At 41.2% G+C, this 19027-nt stretch overlaps 3 protein-coding genes across 3 annotated transcripts; 2 read left to right on the forward strand and 1 right to left on the reverse strand.

Annotated features, from left to right (window-relative positions):
* The first annotated feature begins 4572 nt into the window (after window positions 1–4572).
* LOC142970682 (von Willebrand factor A domain-containing protein 1-like) lies at window positions 4573–11849 on the forward strand. The gene is made up of 5 exons (XM_076111078.1): window positions 4573–4654; window positions 9376–9915; window positions 10125–10403; window positions 10812–11087; window positions 11239–11849. Exons 1-5 carry the CDS (start codon window positions 4573–4575, stop codon window positions 11532–11534), a joined length of 1473 nt encoding a protein of 490 aa, XP_075967193.1. The 3' UTR covers window positions 11535–11849.
* A 2687-nt stretch (window positions 11850–14536) lies between these two features.
* LOC142970482 (olfactory receptor class A-like protein 4) lies at window positions 14537–16772 on the forward strand. Its single transcript, XM_076110717.1, has 4 exons — window positions 14537–14920; window positions 15140–15400; window positions 15971–16216; window positions 16459–16772. Exons 1-4 carry the CDS (start codon window positions 14645–14647, stop codon window positions 16669–16671), a joined length of 996 nt encoding a protein of 331 aa, XP_075966832.1. The 5' UTR covers window positions 14537–14644; the 3' UTR covers window positions 16672–16772.
* On the reverse strand, window positions 16429–18529 carry ora4 (olfactory receptor class A related 4). The gene is made up of 2 exons (XM_076110716.1): window positions 18443–18529; window positions 16429–18358 (listed from the first exon to the last, which is right to left on the reverse strand). Exons 1-2 carry the CDS (start codon window positions 18527–18529, stop codon window positions 17339–17341), a joined length of 1107 nt encoding a protein of 368 aa, XP_075966831.1. The 3' UTR covers window positions 16429–17338.
* Window positions 18530–19027: the final 498 nt, after the last annotated feature.

The raw sequence follows: 19027 nt of genomic DNA on the forward strand, positions 1-19027 counted from the left end.
TTCCCGCTGGTGCTTTCAACAAATGTCATGGCAAAGGTCATGTAGCACCCAGAGGTTCCCACAAACATTGATTGTATTCAAATACATTTCTCTGTCCAGCGTTGGCTCTGCTGCTTTTTTCCAGGCTCATTTTCCAGGCCTTGCGTCAGATGAGAACTACTTGGTGCTGGCCTCGCTACAGTCTTGACCTCTATGTCTCTGTTTTCTCCCCCAGTTGCCTCTGTCACAGCCTCCCTCCCTGCCTCCCTCCCCAAAGTCCTTCGTCTTTCCTCGTAAATGGCCGCTGTAATACTATAATCGTATTGGAAATGTGACTGGCAGACATTTAAGTCAACTAGAAAATGCATTCCGTGAAGAAAATGCGTGTGAATGCTGACAGCGGAAATTAATTTACAAGCAAAGAAAATACAGAAATCTTAAAGTGCAAACGCATTGAACTGCTGAAACACCTGGAAGTTGACACATCAAACTGGCAGAGTTGGAAAAATATAGAGATGAGTTTCTCTGCCTAACGTGTTAATGTTAGTTTGTGGTGTCAAAAACATGAATAACAGTTCAGAAAACTGCCACTGTCTGCTGTACTACAGAAATGTAGTTATAGTCGAAAAAATATACAAAATAAATAGAAGTTGATTAAAGATTTGGATCTCAACAGTGCAAATGCTGCTGAATCAGTATTCACACAGCATTTACACAACTTCAGCTCATGGGGACAGAATCAGAAACCTGCCATCATCTGTTACACACCAGTCGAACAAATCCGCCTCCACATGAATGGATAAATGAAATTCAAGAATGTTTTCAGAATCCACTGATCGCAGCCTTTGTTGCATTCATGAAGTGCTTCTCTGTAAATTATGAGGCAGCTGGAGGTTAGTGCTCCCTAGACTGACAAGAGTGTTATATATTCCAGCGGACTCATCTCCCAACACTGCTCTGAAACTGTCGGTTCGAGTTTACTCTGTGCCAGCTTTCTGACGCACACAAAAACACACACACACACACACACACACACATAGAAGTCATTTCACACTCTGGGCATGTGAATTGGAGAGAAATTGTGTTTTCTTTCTCTTTTCCCTCACAATCTACGTCATTGTATGTATGCATCAATTCTAATTTGATAAACAATATTTTAGTTGGTAAAGTTATAAAATAGCATCTCTTTCTTTCTTGCATTTTCTCTTTTTTTCTTTTTCTGATTCTCCTCAGCTCCTCGCCATCCAAGATCAATTATTGTATTTTTCAGCCATTATGGGGGTGTGGCAGTCAGCGAGTCAGTCCACCCACCACGACCAGGACAGAAATATCTCAACAACTGTTTGATAGGTTGCCATGACATTTGGTACAAAGATTAATGGTCTCCAGAGGATAAAACCTCACGGCTTTGGTGATCTCTTAACCTTCATCTTCACCATCACCAATTATAATTTGTCGAATACTTTCCTTTATGACCAAATACCTGCAAAATGAATGACACTGCATACTGTGTTCGTCAGTACTATGTCATATGAAACTGTTGAATTGATTTATTTTGCAGTACGCTCGGCCAGGCATCAGCCTTTATACAAGTTTTTAAAGCACTAGACAGTAAAAAACAAATACCACTAATGAAATATTTATTTCATTTTATATATTTATGACCAATGTTTGTTTACTTTATAAGATACTGCATGGTTTAGCTCCCCCACCCATTAGACAGTTTATTCTAACAGCTCATGCTGAAATAAGACATCAACAAGGACAGAATGTTTTATAAAACGTTGCTCGACAAGATGTGCTCATGTTTTGTACTGGGTAGCGCATTACTCAGATTACTTTTTTGTGTGAGTAGCATTAATTTGCAATTCAAGTAATCAGTTATTAAGTTACATTTTTAGATAAGCAATGCATTACAAGAATATTACAGTGAAATGCAAATTGTGCCTCTTTAAATTTGAAGAAAAGTTACCTTTAACAGGTAACTTTTCTCAGTAGGTAACGCCATAACGTAACTTAGTTACTTTGTAATGGCAGTAACGTAGTACTTTTAAAAGTAACATTACCCAAGACTTTTTAAGTAAGTGATGTAAACATAACTTTTGTTTGTCCACAGGGGAACCTTTAAGTACAGTTTCACGGAGCCGCTAGCATTTTTCCATGGAAACATGAAGCGAAAGCTGCCTTTGCTAAATTCTTCTTCATGGGAAATTCCAGTTTTCCATCTTAAAGGGAGGGCTGGTGATGTCGCAGGCCCGGACATGCACCAGACAGTGGATGAGTATAAAGACGAAGAAGGAAGTAAGGCTCCATCCTTATTCCTCTGTCCTTTGAGTCAGTGGCTCTAATCAATACCTGTGAGTGCTCTGTATATTTAGGTTCCCCTGCTTTTACAAGGGAGACGTTGTGGTTCAAAGCTGTCCTTGAGGGCTTCTTCACCAACGTTCAAACTTAGAAACACTAAGCTCAAGCGGTCACTCCACTTTTTTAAACACATGCTCATAATGAAAGCATTCAGTCTTAAAGGGAAATAGGTTACCACTTAATTCTTGTCTGTGGTGGTCAATATTATTCTATCTCCGTGCTGTTGTGATAACAACCCTTGTTAATTTGTGTGGCATGCTGACAGCACATTCATCTGGAAGTTAATTAATCAGCTGGACTCCTCAGCAGAGGTAGAACTCATCAGCATGGTGTTAATAAAATGGCTTTTTAATAGCACATCTCCCTACTTTGTGCACAACCAGGCAGTGTATTTTTACACTATGAAGAATGAAACGCTGGTAGTTTGTTAATCATGTAAATCTTCATGCTTCAAGCACAGGAGGAATTTATAATAGACTACTGCTTAGACAGTCTTCAAATTGAGTTGGGAGCATGAACACACACACATAAGTTGGGGGGCCTACAGTGGGAGTTAATGACTCGCTTAACATAACCATGAAAATCAAAATCAATGTTTCAAGTGGAGGTAAAAACCGCCTGCACCAGAGTGAAAGTAACTATAGCAAGCTGCTACTGATGGAGAAGACGACACACGTCACTTTGAGTGTTCTTCTTAACATGAAGTGTAAGACCTTGGAAAAATATCTGAGTATAGGGTTGGAAAAATTGTGAAAACTTCATATTTAACAAGCTGTGTCCCAAATCCATACTAATATTAACATTTATGTCAGACCTGTTTATAATTCGTACAAAAACCAGAGGTTGTTTTTTTTACAGGAGTTTATGCTAAGATAACCGTCTGCTCGTAGTAGCCTCACATTAAAAAAATTAGAGGAACATCTAGACTTCAGCATCCATGAACCTGCAGACAGACTGTTTGTCTTTGTGACCCGACTGAACTTTAGTATCTGTCTACTGTCTAGATATACCAGCCTGGTATGTAAGCAAAAGTGGTTTGTATCAGAAGGTAATCAAAATATGTCCTCTTTAAAACATTATCTTTCTACAATCTGTCTCTCTCCATCTCACCTCCGTCCCATCCTGCACTCTGCACACCCCGTCTGAGAAACTGGCAAAAAGTGAAAAGAATGAAGAACGCTGTCACATACAAGCAAATGATCCACATTATTTCCAGCGGAGTAACGAACGTCTGCATGTCTTGGCACATGCAGGGCACTCTCATCTCAAAAGAGGGAAATTCAATAAGTGCCCTTTATTGATAAAGCCTTTTATCTTAATCTGTTGGCACACACACACACACACACACACACACACACACACACACACAACCACAGACTACAATAAATGCATGCAATAGCCTGCACTTGATCCAAGTTATCTCTCTGATAAGTAGCAGCTGTGGTATTTTCTCTAATACCGTCTAATGGACTGGATGAATGGATTTCCTTGTTGTTCCTTGATCCAAATGGGTGCACTGCTGCTGGTTCCCAAAGGTGGGTACAGATTTGTGGTCAGCTTGAGGGGTTTACAGGGTGTCCCAAGAGAAAATGAAGACCAGATCAGTTTCACTGTTTTTCCTCCAGCACAAGATAATATAGCAGGAAAACAGATGAGATCATTTTCTTCTTGCGGCCACAGCCGACATTTAATTCTGGCATGCTTGTGATGAGATTTCCTTGGTTCCTCTGGGACACCGTCTGTTTCATGGGTGTCTGTTTGGTCAGGTGCTTGTCTGTTGACACTATGAATACGTGTGCTGAGCCCTGGACTGAGGAAATTACAGTTCAGGAGGAAACAGCAGTCATCAAGGAAACATAGGAAGTCCCATTATAGACCAAACCCCAGCAAAGAGTCACAGCGATGTTATGCTCTGGCCCAGCAGCTACAGGAGGAGGAGGAGTGAAACGGACTACAAAGTGAAAGAGTTTAGCGGACTGGCAGGGAAGCAATCTTACTGCACCGCGCGAACATTACGGTAGGCATGACGCAGGTGTTTGGATGACCTGTGCAGCGGTAAAAGTCTGCGGAAGAGGCGGCAGAGGTGCATAAACACACAGACTGCACCGACTTTGACAGGGAGCTGTTGCAATGCGAACCGGTAAAGGAAGACCAGGTGTTGGTTGTTTCACCTGCCTGTGCTGTTTCTGAACATTTTCATATCTTTTTTTTGAATGCTGCTTAAAGAGGATGAAGGGCTTTTTACTCGGCATCTGTCTTCTCTGGGCGATGTTGCTGCGGAGCAACATGCAAATTGCTTTACCTGCCACAGGTGAGTTGGTACCATACAGACGCGAAAGAGAACAAATAGATGGCCGAAAGAAACATGAGCAGTAAACAGACCTGACATATGTTGTCAGGTTGCGATCTCCGTCTTCTTCAAGATTGTAAAAGTCACAATTTGTGCGAATGCACTCTGAAACTTACACGTTTTAGTGAAATAGTTAGATGTTGTTGTTAATGAATGTTTGGCGAGTCAAGGCGCAGCACGCCACAGGGTGGCCTGAAGAAATGCTGGTTAACGATCGTTGGCATTTAGTATGTAGCAACAAGCCAGGATCATTTCCACAGGCAGTCTGGTTTAAACAAGTTGACACATGGACAGTTTTGATAACGAGTCTAAAGAATCATTGTTACAGGCTACAATCTGAAAAGTCACTCCGAAGAAATTTCACTTTATTGTATCACATCTTCACATTACCTTACTCGAGTATTGTTCAGCTTGAGTATTTCAACTTAATGCTATGCTGATTCTATTTGACTTTTCTCTCCACTATATTTAATGATTACTGTGAACAGTGTTATAGATTCAACTTCTTAACAGTATACAATATTTACATTTGCTTCAACAAGCTTACAATAAAACAGTACTAATGCACTAATGCAGCAGTACGCATTGATGCTTATAGGTTAAGACTCACAGGGAGCATGTTTATGCTCAATGTGTACTTTTACTTTTAAATACTTCTGTGCTTTCACTTAGATTTTGAATGTAGGACTTTTACGTAATGGTCTATTTACTCTTTTTTTTGCTAGTAAAGGATTATATTCCACCACTGCAGGTGATGTCAGATATTTTTTTAGGTCCAAACTGGAAAAGATGCCAGTTGGCTGAACTGGACTGAAGTTTTTTTTGTGACTTCCTGTGGAACAAATTATCAGTGTGTATTAACTAAAACAAGCTATGGAAAATGTCATCTTGTCCAATTCATGAAACCACTGGAGATATTACAGCCAAATTGGACCTCAGCCAGTTTATTAAAACATATGCAAGTAATAATTGTGTCCACCAGCACCAGTCTGCTCTAAAACATCAGCTGCTGTGACTGCCTGAGTTAATCTTAAAGGGCTATTCCAGCAATTTATTATTGCACTTCCATAAAGTTGAGGGACTCACAGCCGATTATTTTTAAAAAGGGGTCACAATTTTTGCAGGAGAGATTGAGATATCCTAACCTTTGTTTCCTAAAGTACTCAAACTCCGAAAACTCTGAATCTTACATTTCCCATTACAACAGAGGTTAGACCCTGCCTGGTTAACGCCGGCGTCTTTAAAACTCCATGACCCCAGTTTGTAACTGGGGGTTTCTCTTATAACTTTGTACGCCTGAGCTGATATAACCCTGATGACGTCACTGTGACATCATCAGCGTTATTTTCTCAGATGTGACAAAGCTCCTGCAGAGCCACCGAAGACATAGTTTTACAAGCATGTAGTACTCCATGACGAGTAAACTCAACTTTATGTGAGAAATTGGTGGAGTGCCCCATTAAACACAGAATAGTTTGGTGGTTTAGATATTCAGATTAAACAAATAAGATATAACATGTTAAGTAGTGAGCTTTTAGAGACGTATTTTATTACCGTTGGACAGAGTCAGGCTAGCTGTTTCCCCCTGTTTCCAGTCTTCATGCTATACGCTAACTGGCTGCTGGCTCTAGTTTCATATTTAGCGTACAGGTATGAGAGTGGTATCAATCTCCTCATCTGACTCTCAGCAAGAAAGCAAATAGTCGTGTCAGCAGATGTGAGAGGTCTGAAGGTAGAGTACAGGCAGAAATGATCAGAGATAAAAAGAGAAACTGGTTCCGATTGCATCGCTGAACTAAGTCGATCAACACCAGTGTTTATTATTCATGTTTTATTCTTCTCGGTGAGCAGTCCATAGTGTACCTACAATAGGAGCTTTGAGGTACTTAGAGACACAGCTAATTAAAAGTATTTCACTTATTAGCTAAGTTAGAGATCCCCTAAAAAGCACAGATGGAATGTGCGGAATTTTAAATTATTTTGCAGTTTCACTGTTCTGCAGGAAATCTGTTTAAAAGCAAGCAGAGCAACATGCAGTTTATGTGCAAATTGTTTTAGATCACCAAGTGTTTAGAAATAGCCTGCATTGATTTTGATCAGACTGGATCGTCTACCATCTCTCTGTTTGATGTCGACGCATGTCAATACTGCACCCGGTAAACTTCACAGGAGACATTGACATATTGTTTTTCGTTCATCTGTGCAGCTCTGCAGTGAGGCATATGGCCTTGGCACAGCCTAAAACCAATAATATGACAGATGACATGCTCAAATATCTCTCTCTCTCACACACTCATACACATTCACATGCATTATCCTTTGAGGAATGCAAAGATGGAGCAATTCCTTTACATCTCCATCAACAACTCTTATCCAACCATCTCCTCTCATCTTTCTGTCTCGTTTTTTATTCTCTGTCCTATTTTCCCCTTTCAGCTTCTCCACTTTGCCACAATGTGTGTGTGTGTGTGTGTGTATATATATATATATATATATATATATATATATAAATGTCCGCAGAGGTTTCACCTCTTTCCTGTTTACATCTCTTCTGTTGCACTCTTTGTAAGTTATCTGTGTTTTGTTGTTGATGTTGGCTGACACGTCTTTGCCTGATTGCGCTGTTCTTCCTCATTTCCTCCCTCCTTGTTTATTTTCCTGCTGCTTTATTTTCTGCCTCTCTATAAAATTTTAATGATCACGGACCACTGCTGCAATAAAATAATGGGTGTGTTCTGTGGAGGAGCTGCAAATGGAAAAGAGTGAACGATGTGGTAGAAGTGAACCAATAAAGCAGATGTGTACATTATGTATAGGGGACAATTAGGAATGAATCTACTCGTGTTGAATTCATTCCCATATAGCACACACATTTTAAAATGACCCTCAAATTCAGATTATTCTAAGACTGAATGTCAGTGTTTAGTTTTTTAAAACAGGTAAGACCAATGTCTCAAAACTACAGGCACAAAATGTACCAAAAGTCACATGCAGTGAGCAGGATTATTGAAGACCCTTTTCAGGTGGAACAGTTGAGCGAGTCTCCAAATGTATTGGACATCTGATTGTGCAGGAAGGTGCTTGCAGCTAGAATTGATTCTTGCCATTGAAAATTAGTCTACTAAGACACGGATGTCAAAATGGAGCAGAATGGCTTCTGAGATATAATGAAAGGTGAAGATGAGGAAACAGTATGTGTTCCTTCAAGTGAAGAGATCTGAAAATGTGGGAATATCTTTTTCCTCTTCTTTGCTCAGCACTGCTTTGTTTTGGTGGGGGGAGGGGTTGTCACTGATTTACTGGCAATCTCACTCTGGTTTCATATGATAAATGAACTAACGTGACCCAATTCTCTTTATTGCGGGCTATCAGAAATCCCCTGTTTTATCTACATTGAAAGTTTTCTCAATGCAACGTTTGTCTGAATTATTTTGATAGCGTTTGAGCAGATTGTTCTCAGGATTTAAGAATTATGAAACAAGCAAACAAAACATTTCATATCCCTGTTTTTGCCTTTCATTCTTCATAGTAATGCTTCCACAAGTACAGCAATGGCATCTGTGACATTAATAAGATGAGCCTAAGATACCTTAAATCCGTGTTGTATGACTGAGATATTAATATAATCACTATGGGAAGATTCGTCACTGTCAACCGTTTCGAGTATCTTTGAGCGTAGGCACCTAATAAGTGACCATGTTCTCTGAAAATTCCATGTTAAACATTAATTAAAAACTTGCCCGTCTCTGTCTTAATCCAATGTCTAAAAAGGGGAGAATTGAAGCTGTACTTTATAGCTGCTATTACCAACATATTAATGGATCAAATATACTTTTCAGAGAAACAAAAAGTGATTGCTTTTGGTAACATTATTACCTGACTCTGTAGATTTTGTGTCTTTCAGCTCATTGTTTGGGTTTTCCGGCACCTATTAGGCACACTACCAAAAAGAGTTATGGAGATAGTAAACAATGTAGGATATCGCACTAGCATGCTGTTTTTGAAGTCACATGCTATTCTACCATGGATCTGGTAGAATTTAATACTGCACAGACTATGTACAAAGCAAGAAATAATTTACTACATGGCAAGGTACAACAAATGGACTCAGACAGAGACGGGGGCTATAAATAAAGAGGGAAATCTATCAATCATTATTTATCTATTTAGTTCATTTAGAATATTTAGTGTATTTAGAATTAGCTTTACTCTTCATTGTATAGTTTTTTCTTGTTTTCGTATTATTTGTTACATGTTTGAAATAAATCGAACTAATGTAATCTAATCTCAAAACACTTTACATTATCCAGATCCCTACAGCAGACAAAGTTAGCGACTAGCTGGTGAGCATAAAGAAGCATTTTGCAGCCAAAGAGCTATAAAGGAGAGTGAATACCGGATTAATATTCGCCAGCTGGCCAGAAACATGACTCCAAATGAGTGCTTTTGTTACTCTTCTGGATGGGTAAATAATGTGTAACTGTTTGCTAACAAGCTCGCCATATCAACATACAGGTGATAATATGCCAATTTTGTGTCGACAGCTTGTTTTCATATAAAGCAGGTTTGAACACTGTATGATAGCATATATTTAAAATATGGTAACTAATAAACCTGTCAATCAAAACAAGAATGACCACATATTGAAATGACCCTCCTGTTTTTCCTTCTGTTGTGCACAGAGTTAAACTACTGTGAAGGGGATATTCTCCTTCTGCTGGACTCTTCAGGAAGTGTAGCGAACTACGAGTTCTTTCGCCTGTTGCTCTTCGCCACCGAGCTGCTTCGCCCCTTCTCATTGGGCCGTGGGCACGTAAGAGTCGGGCTGCTGCAGGTGGGCACAAACCCTAACCTGGAGTTCGACCTGGATGACCACAACAATCAGGAAAGTCTGCAGAAAGCGCTGCAGAGTGTCCGCCAGCTGCAGGGAGACACCAATACAGAGGCGGCGCTCAGGGTGGCCCAGCGGCTTCTGACAAAGACAGACGAGAACGTGCCAAAGATACTGCTGTGGCTGACTGATGGTGTGCAGCCTGGAGACGTGGACGAGCCGATGTCTAAGCTGAAGGCGCAGGGAGTTTCTGTTTTAGCTATTTCTACAGTACATGGCAACTACCAGGTGTTAAAACGTGCAGTGACACCTCCACTGGAGTCTCACCTCTACTCGGTGGACATAGATAACATAGACATCATCACAGAGGAACTGAGGGACGCCATTATCAGTATGTGTATGTGTTTGTGTGTGTGTGTGTGTTTGAAATATAAGATTTAGCACAGTAGAATATCTAGTTCCATGGAAGATACTCAACAGCTTATTTTAGAAAGAAAAGGGGATTTTGAACCACAGAATTATCCAGTTTCTATATTTGATCTCACTTTTCCTCTCTAATTCTCCTCCCCCCTCTTTCTTCTCATCTTGTCTTATCTATAGAAATTATTTGTGCTGAACGACTGCGTGTGGTTCACTTGACTTCCCACAGTGCTGTGCTGCAGTGGCATCCTGTTCTGAGCACAGACAGCGGTTACTATGAGCTCTGGTACAACCCTATGTGGAAACCGGACGATGAAACTAGACTCAATCTGCCAGGTGACTCTAGCTTGGTAGAGGTGACCAACCTGCAACCTGATACCACCTACACAGCTGCCCTCCGCCCAGAGTCCAACCAGAAGCTGTTTAACACACTTTATGTTAACTTCACCACACTTCCAGGTGAGAGGATTTAAAGCGGATTCCCCATTTAATTACATGTGTTTTTATAATCCTGTAATGCATTTCAAAAACACACTTCTTATTGAAGTGTTTCAACTTCCATTTTTCTGGTAGATATATATCACAAAACTGGAGACCCAGTCATTCAACAGGCAGAGTGTGTGTTAAAGAGGGTTGATGATTTGTTTCTCGGCATTTTTTTCTGTTACCTGTCTAACATTTAAAGTTTGTATTATTATTTGATTTGCTAAATTGTATCATCACACGCTACATCTGACTTGTCTATCAGGTGCTGCACAGCAATCTGTGTAAAGACCTGAATCTATGATGATGAACCTTAATGGGCTGCAGCTAGTCACCATCTCACCTGTGTCTCTTGTCCCCCCCCTCTGCCTCATCTCCCCTCAGATGTTCTAAGCCCGGCAGTGGTCTCCGTGTCAGACTCTGGCCCTCGTCAGATCCGTGTGAGCTGGGGTCCCCTGCAACTGGCTCGAGTCCAGAGATATACGGTGGAGTATGGAGCTATTCCAAGCGGGGATGTCCACACTATGACATTACCCAGCCAGCAGAACTCTACCGTACTGACCGGCCTGGAGCCGGGCACTCAGTACCTGGTCACAGTCAGCGCTCTGCATGTGAATGGAAAAGAAAGAGCCATGACTGTAAGGGCATGCACTCAAGAGGGTACGTTTAGAGTTTGAGGTTTGTATACCATGATATGATGTGATATGATGTCTGTGTGCACAAAATTGAGTTTGTGTCTTTCTGTTCAAGATCTTTCATGAGTCTGTTTAAATCTTTCTTTTGCTTTCCTCTTTGTTTTTTATCCCGGCAGCATCTCTGCCAGCCCTGGCCGACCTTCAGTTGAGCCTGGTGGAGCGTCATGAGATTCAGGTAGCGTGGCAGGCCCATCAGGAAGGTTTGAAAGGCTACTGGCTGAGCTGGGAGACAGAAAGCTCCCACAGCATAAAGCCTTCTACGTCCCATGTCTACCTGCCTCCTACCTCTCGTTCAACACGTCTCACGCACCTTGCACCAAACAGTCGAGTGTGTGTGTCCCCGGTCTACAGCTCGGGCCGAGGAGACGGGTTGTGCTGCACTGCAGAGAGGCGCACAGGTTTGCTCAGCTGAATATTATTATCTGCTTTTTTTTTTTTTCTTCATTTCTGCAATTATGTTCATAAATAGCGGGTTTGGTTCATTGGAGGAAGTGTAATTTCCCATTTGTCTGTCTCTTCTCTCTGATAGATTCCAGGCGTTGGGGTTAACGACCACAGTCTGCTGCAATCAGGCAGCTGGAGCAAAAAAGTTGGTGAAGTCGAGCATTTTGAGTGCTTGATGAACTAGATTACTTGCGCAGGACTGAATATTATTATGAACATCATGATTATTATTATATAGTTAAAATTTTCATCTTGGAATGAATTATGGTGACAGAAAAGGCTTTATCACATAACCCCAGCTCTCCGTTCTCACAATGGCTGAGAAAAAGTGGACATAATTATTCATCTTTATCGTAAATTTGACAGCATCACACATTTCTTCCGATATTTAGTTTCTGACATTCAGTTAGTCTGACAGGAACATAAGCGGCTGCAAAGTATGCAATTATTATTCATCATTATGATTATAGCCTACTCTTACAGTGTAATGTTATATAACTACAGGTGTATTTGCTTGAAATTGTATAAAACTGTTCTCTCCTCCTTGCAAGTATTCAAAGTTTGTGTGCAAAGGTTTTTGTCCCAGCCTTCATTCAATAGCCTTGCCCAAGGGCTTGTCAAACATGTTGCGGTACAGCCCCCGGTTAGTGGCATAGTTAACACAAATATGGCTGAAGCTTTTAGCAAAAGACGTTCATCACCATCCAGACCAGCAAAAACAGAAGAAGTTTGTTGGCAAAGAAATGACGTGATATAAAAAAAAAAAACAAGCGCTAACATTTGCCGTGGCTTTCCACCGCCGGAGGGAGCTCCTGACGGTAAAGAGATTAGGGTTGATGCTGAGCTTGCAATCTTTCTTTTAGCTTGGGAAGTAGCATCTTACCTTTTGCGTTTTAGCTAAACATATCATGAATGTAACTCAACACAAACCATACCGGAAACCGTAACCGAAAATCAATATATGGCTTTGATGTGGCTGTTTTCTTGCTACTATGGTCTTGCTAAAACTGAGCTGTACTGATGTCAGATCAAAATTACTGTAATCCCCTTTGATTTTAAACTCCTAATAGCATATATATATATATATATATATATATTTCTGGGCCTTCACAGGAGAAGTGACTATAATTTGAATGGATTTTTAATGCCAACGCCTGAAATAAAACAAGATTAACATGAGATTTGAGGTAGCATAAATTACAAAACAGTGTGAATTGTAGAGCTAAAGCTATGCAATTAAAAAATCAAATGTGCTGATAAACTGCGACCTCACCTGATAAAACTCAGAGAGGATGTGGTTCTTGTAAAGCATGAAGATGATAATAGTATTTCATGTTATCGGCTCTTCAGATCAGAGTAATTTCCATACTGTATCTGCATCCTGTCTCTGTACTTTATGTATAGTGCTCATAAGTGTTTAGTGCTGATAGCAAATATTTACAGTAGATATATTTTTCTAATTACTTGTTTTGTATTTTATTTTATATGCTACTGAAATGGTGACCAGGTTTGTCTGGTAAAATGTTTTTTCCTCTTTACTATTTGGTTGTTTATGGGGTCATCTAGTGGCGGTTGGCTGCAATCAGAAATTGCCGACTGAATAAATGAGCTTCATGTCTTCTTGTTATGTGACATAAATTACTTTTTTTGTATAATTAGATGTTATGGTCCATTATATTTTATAACTTCACTTGAGCACACACAAACCTGTTCATGAAATACATTTAACCTGCACAGTCAGAATGAAATGGATCAAACAAAAAACATATTTTATAGGATCTTTAAATTACAATGAATGGCACATTCCGATCTAATTTGTGTTATTGATACGAATATTAGTAAAGTCATTGGTGTCTTTTATATTTATGCAGCAGTGAGAATAAAAGGACGGGCAACACCAAACTCAGATGCTGTTTAAGGTTCTGCTGAATGTCTTGCACAACCAACTGAAATCATTCACATTAAAGAAAGGCAAACTACTTGTTGGATATAATGTATGTTTTCCCCCATTGTTTTCCTTTTGCACCTTGACAGCACATACACCACACATCCATACATTGCTTTAATGGTTGTTGTCACTGATCTTACAGATTTTAGTTTAAATACTTTATGTTTGTTAAAAAAGCTTGTGCGTGAACTACTTCCTTGTCACAATTGCTGAAGCAGTTTGCGACAAATGGGGGGTTGTACAGCATATGAACGCAGAACCTGTCGCACCCCAAGCGAGAATCATATACTTTGACTGGATACCCTGACAGGAGCACATCTAGCCTGAGAGGAAATTTAGCCAGATTTGATTTGCTAGTTTATTTGACGAATAGGGGTGTAATCCTTATACATTAGTGACCACTTGAATTAGTGACCATAGTGGTTTGTGAATGTTAAATGTGAAGGGGAGGGACACCATGATTTGATTTACTGTTAAAAAACTGATTTAAAGGTAAAATTATTAATTTTAGGGAAGGAACTTGTGTTATTAGGGTTTTAGTATTTATTGGCGCCCATCTCTGACCTGGTGACATAGGGTCAAAACATAAGTTACATTGTGCTGTCAAATTGCTGAAAACACACACAAGCACAAAACATACATGCACACAATCAAAAAGGCGTTCACTTCCCAGAGGATGATGGGGAAACTAATCAAGTTGCAAAGGAAGCACATTTCCTTCAGGTAAACTGATTAATCTCCTGTGGTTCATTAGCCTCGTGCCTCAAGATCCCTATGGCATAAACATTGTGTTGCTTTTGGGCTTTCTGACAGCCGAATAGGGATTATCTCACCCGACCGTAGCACAGCGACACCTCTGATGTCAGTTTTTTGTCGTGATGACACAGGTAGGATCACCTTCTATCATTGGCTCCAAGAGGAGTGTCTTAAGTTATCTGACTGCATCTGCAAAGAACAAGAAGCACCAAATACCACTGGGGTTAATCTACTGGTGCATGACATGTTGGCAGCATGCCGGAGGATGGAAACTGAATTATATTTATCTGACGTACATTAAAATGAAGATGAAACATGCTTAAAGACTTTACATTCGCTGTTAAAACTTCAAGGTTGTTGAGAAAGTGGCTGCAATGACCAACCCCATGGTGGAGGATGGAGAGACAATGCTTGTGGGAATGGGACTTCGTGTCCCTGTGTCCCCTGTGCAAACTGCTTTTTACATCTTCCTGGTGATTCTGGGCATCCTGGGTAATTCCACCGTTATTGGGGTGATTGGTAAGAGTGTAATAACGGACCATGTTGGGGGACGTAACTCGGACATCATCATCATTAACATGGCACTCTCTAACCTGCTAGTGTCTGTGATGAGGAACATACCGCTTGTCATCTCAGACATCGGACTCGAGGTATGTTGTCTTAAAGATCAATGTTTTTTTTAAGATTGCCAACACACAAAGGGGTGACCCTTTCGTTAGTTCAAAGATTATGTTGATTTATTGAGTGTACTTTTTTTTTTTTTAAGTAAATTGATGAAAGAGACCTCTTTGTATCTCCAGGAGATTAGTTTGAGTACCGAATATTAGTGAGGAAATGTGTTAATATGCACCGGTCTCTTTCTTTTACAGCTGTACTCTTCCAAAGAGTGGTGCCAGGTCCTCATGGGTGTCTGGGTGTGGCTGCGATCGGTCAATGTGTGGTCAACGCTCTTCCTCAGTGCGTTCCACCTCCAGACATTGAGGCGTGTGACTCCTATGGGGACCCGTAACGGGCCCCAGGGCCTTCCTAAGACCCTACTGCTGATTCTGGCCCTCATCTGGCTTCTCAACTTTGTTTACTCCATTCCTGCTCATATCTTTTCCACTAATGGGGACGTGAACACCACAGAGGTAAAGCCTTTCAGCCTATTCTCTGCAATTCATGTACTTTACATCACCGCTAGTCATTTTGTGCACCATGCTACTTTTAAAACCTGCTTTCATTAACCCATCACAGTAAACAAGTTTGCATTTGTTTTTGTTAAAGTTATGTTATCTTAATGAAATCAGATAAGTGATATCAGGTTATTTAATGCTGACTTGACAAATAAGCTGCATTACCAAACGATAATGTAAAAATGTTCCCCCCCAAAAAATAATGCAGACCTATTAAATTAAACTGTCTGTAAAAAAGGCTTTTAGAAAATTGTGAGTAAAAATGTTACATTGTATTTTAAGGAGTTAAAACTTGCAAAAACAATGTGATAGTCCCTTAAAATTTAGAGAAATGTTCTGCGGTGAGAAAAATAATATTGCGGAAAGTACTCAAATAATGTAGATTAGCAATATAGTGTAATAATGCTGTGTCAGAAGTAGACTTTCCTTTTGATATGGAGAGAATTCCTCTCCGTAGATTGTTGACTAAATGTTTGTTCCACCCTCTTCCTCCTCCACTCCTCCATCTTCCTCCTCCTCTCTCAGACCCTGATGCTGGTGAGCAGCACAACGCGCCCCCTGCTGGGCTGTGTGTGGAACTTTCCCTCCATCTACAGCGGTCTGGCCTATGCAACCACATCGATGGTGATCCATGAAACTATCCCCATAATCCTAATGGCCTTTACCAACCTGGGCTCCCTCTACACACTCTACACCCACAGCAGGGTGCGGAGTTCAGCGGAAGATGGACCTGTCATAAAGCGGGTGCCTGCTGAGAGACGAGCAGCCAAGGTGAGGAAGACAAGGGTGGAAGGGGAAGGTTTTTTGGTTGTGAAGAGCTCACTGAAGCCATGTTCATCATGAAGTTGAGTAGTGAATAGCTAATTAAAATGTTTCATCTAAAGCAGACTTGAGACTTAATTTATGGACATAGTCAGACAAACATATCAATTGTTTTACATTTATATTGGCGTCAAAGTGAACATATTCACTTGTTTCCCTTCCCTAATTCATTGTGCTGTGTGTTTCTCCAGGTGATTCTCACTCTCATAATGCTCTTCATAGCATCATGGGGAACCAGCATTATCTCTGTCAACTATTTCAACTACAACAGGGGCTCCTCTGCAGAGTTTCTTCTGGTCATTGCACGTTTTGCCAACATCATCTTCATTGCAATGTCACCTGCTGTTCTGGCAGTTGGCCACCGGCGGCTGCGTTCTTTCGTCAAGTCTACACTCTCTTACTGACAGATCCCCTGTGCAGCTCACACAATACTGCTAATCATTAACTATTATCTGTATCACTAAAAAAAAAAAAATTTAAAGGAGGCTTATATTTCTCTCTGTAAACCTCCCTAAATGAGTGTGTGACTGTGGTTGGACTGAAAGGACGGAAAGGCAACCTGCTAAAAGGTAATTTAGGGAAGAAGGAAAATAAACCTCATAGCAACTCTTACCTCTTCCAAGGTTTCTCTTGTTTTTGTGCTACATGTTTTTGAAGAGTTTTTCTTTGATGATTCGATTTTATTCTAGACTGTGAAGCATATTGAGACATTGTACCTGCTATTGGCTGAAGCTCAAAGAATCATTAGAATACATCTCAGCTCAAAAGAAACAACAAAGAAGCAATGATACATTGGATTGAGTAAAATAGTTTCAACAATAAAAGAAACCAAATCACCTGCTTGATTACACTGTAATGATTTCTGACTTAGCCAACATACTGTGTTTCACTTTGACTTGCATTAAATGGCTTCAAATAGCTCAAATAGCTCAAATAATACAGTGCTGTCCAGAGGAAACATGCAGTACCGTGCCTCTGATTAAAATGGATGATACACCCATGAATATTTTTGGTAGACATTTCAATATTTTTTCAGTACTTATGTATCAATGCAGTCACACTTTGCTCCCATCACTTGTCTGCTTGAGCTTTCTCCTTCACTTTTATGACCGTCCTCTCTTTTTGAACAATGAAAACAGTTTGTTTTCCCCTCTTTCCTTTAGTCTCTGGGGATTTAACCCCCTCTCCAGTGTCCTCCTTGTGGCATTTAGGAACAGACCACATCAGGATCATACTCAGGATCCTCTTCCTCAGCTTACCGTGTCCCAGGGCCACCACCATGGGACTGAATCCTACAAACAGCGAGGCAGAGAAGTGGGCCACAGTCAGCAGCCCTTCAGCGTGGTGTCCCCCATCATGGTTGTAGTACGTCACCGCAGCAACCTGTAGCACCCAGCAGACCACAAAGAGCGACACCAGCGACATGATTACATGAGCTGCTTTGCGTTCAGTGGACACGTGATTGTCCAGCTCCCTGTGGGGTTCTCCTGACTCGACCCCTGAGGCAACAGCTCGGATGTGTTTTGCCAGAGCATGAAGTGTGGCCAGGTTGGTGCAAACCATCAGCACCAGTGGCAACACCTCATTAAGTGCGAGCGAAGAGGATGCGAAGGCTGAGCCCTGTTGGCTGGAGGGGAACTCCCAGACACAGCCCAGGAGTGGCCTGGTGGTGCAGCTGATCACCATCAGCTCCACAGTGGCGTTGCCATGCACATGAGTGCTATATACAAGAGCTGGAATTGAGAAGGCCAGGTTTGCCCCCCACACCAGTCCCAGAACAATCCAAATCCGCCGTCTCTCCCTCTGCTGTGCCAGAGGTCCAGAGGCCATGTGCTGTCGCCTCAGGGTGGTGCAGTGGAAGACGCTAAGTGCTAGGGTCACCCAACAGCCCACAGCTCGCCACCACACCCACAGCAGCATGAAGATTCGGCACCAGCCCGGAGACAGAGACACATCCAAGCCCAGGTCTGACACAAAGATGGGCACAGTGCGGAAAAGTGAGGTCAGCAGGTTGGCCACTGACAGGTGCACCAAAATAGTGTCAGAGGGAGGGAGTCTCCGAGATGGACTCTCAACGGCTGACTGAAACACCTGAGGGTATAAGCAAGACAGACTGAGAACAATCCATGACATTCAGCTCAATCAACAGATAAAAGTCTTAACATATGTTCTCACCACATGGATGACCAAGATGTTTCCCAGGATGCCAGAAAAGACCAAGAGCCCAAACAGAATAGCGTCTACAGTGAGGACCTCTGACATGTCATCATCCTCTGCGTGGGGACATAGCTTGCCTTTTCTTTGTGCCAAGCATGTGTGTGAGAGTCAGAGTCAAACATCAAGGCTTCACATGAACCACTACTGCTGATGATGGTCCTCAGGTTGTTTTATATCTGCACACACAGACAAACAAATAGATTTGTCACGCAGACGGTTTCATCTTTGCCGACCAGGCTCAAAGTCAATTTAGCATATGTTGACGCTTTGAGTGTACACGCAGAGGCAGGCATTTTCCACGGTTTCTTTCCGCATCACCAACCAACTGCAAATGCAACGCTGTCTCTTGACCTAAATGATCGAATCAACAGGTGTGGGTCGTTGTTATTTGTTGTGTTCATAACAGCCTGTTCCAATTAAAGTAAAACTTAACTCTGCTGTGGAAACACATGTTGTGAAGGTCAATCTGCTCGTTCATTTGTCAGTTTCTTAATGTTTTGTTTAGCTAAATAAAAACATAGCTCGTATCAGACCATTAGATAT

Source organism: Anarhichas minor, unplaced genomic scaffold (assembly GCF_050575085.1).
Source record: "Anarhichas minor isolate MPS153535 unplaced genomic scaffold, ASM5057508v1 ptg000043l, whole genome shotgun sequence".
NCBI lineage: Eukaryota > Metazoa > Chordata > Actinopteri > Perciformes > Anarhichadidae > Anarhichas > Anarhichas minor.

Bases quoted from the DNA above. Each gene is read 5' to 3' on its own strand.
- LOC142970682 (XM_076111078.1), top strand. From the start codon at position 4,573: ATGAAGGGCTTTTTACTCGGCATCTGTCTTCTCTGGGCGATGTTGCTG. The intron at 9,916-10,124 runs GTATGTGTATGT...TCTTATCTATAG, and splicing joins ACTGAGGGACGCCATTATCA to AAATTATTTGTGCTGAACGA. The intron at 11,088-11,238 runs GTACGTTTAGAG...TTATCCCGGCAG, and splicing joins AAGGGCATGCACTCAAGAGG to CATCTCTGCCAGCCCTGGCC.
- ora4 (XM_076110716.1), bottom strand. From the start codon at position 18,529: ATGTCAGAGGTCCTCACTGTAGACGCTATTCTGTTTGGGCTCTTGGTC. The intron at 18,359-18,442 runs GTGAGAACATAT...TTATACCCTCAG, and splicing joins ACATCTTGGTCATCCATGTG to GTGTTTCAGTCAGCCGTTGA.
- LOC142970482 (XM_076110717.1), top strand. From the start codon at position 14,645: ATGACCAACCCCATGGTGGAGGATGGAGAGACAATGCTTGTGGGAATG. The intron at 15,401-15,970 runs GTAAAGCCTTTC...CTCCTCTCTCAG, and splicing joins GGGACGTGAACACCACAGAG to ACCCTGATGCTGGTGAGCAG. The intron at 16,217-16,458 runs GTGAGGAAGACA...GTGTTTCTCCAG, and splicing joins CTGAGAGACGAGCAGCCAAG to GTGATTCTCACTCTCATAAT.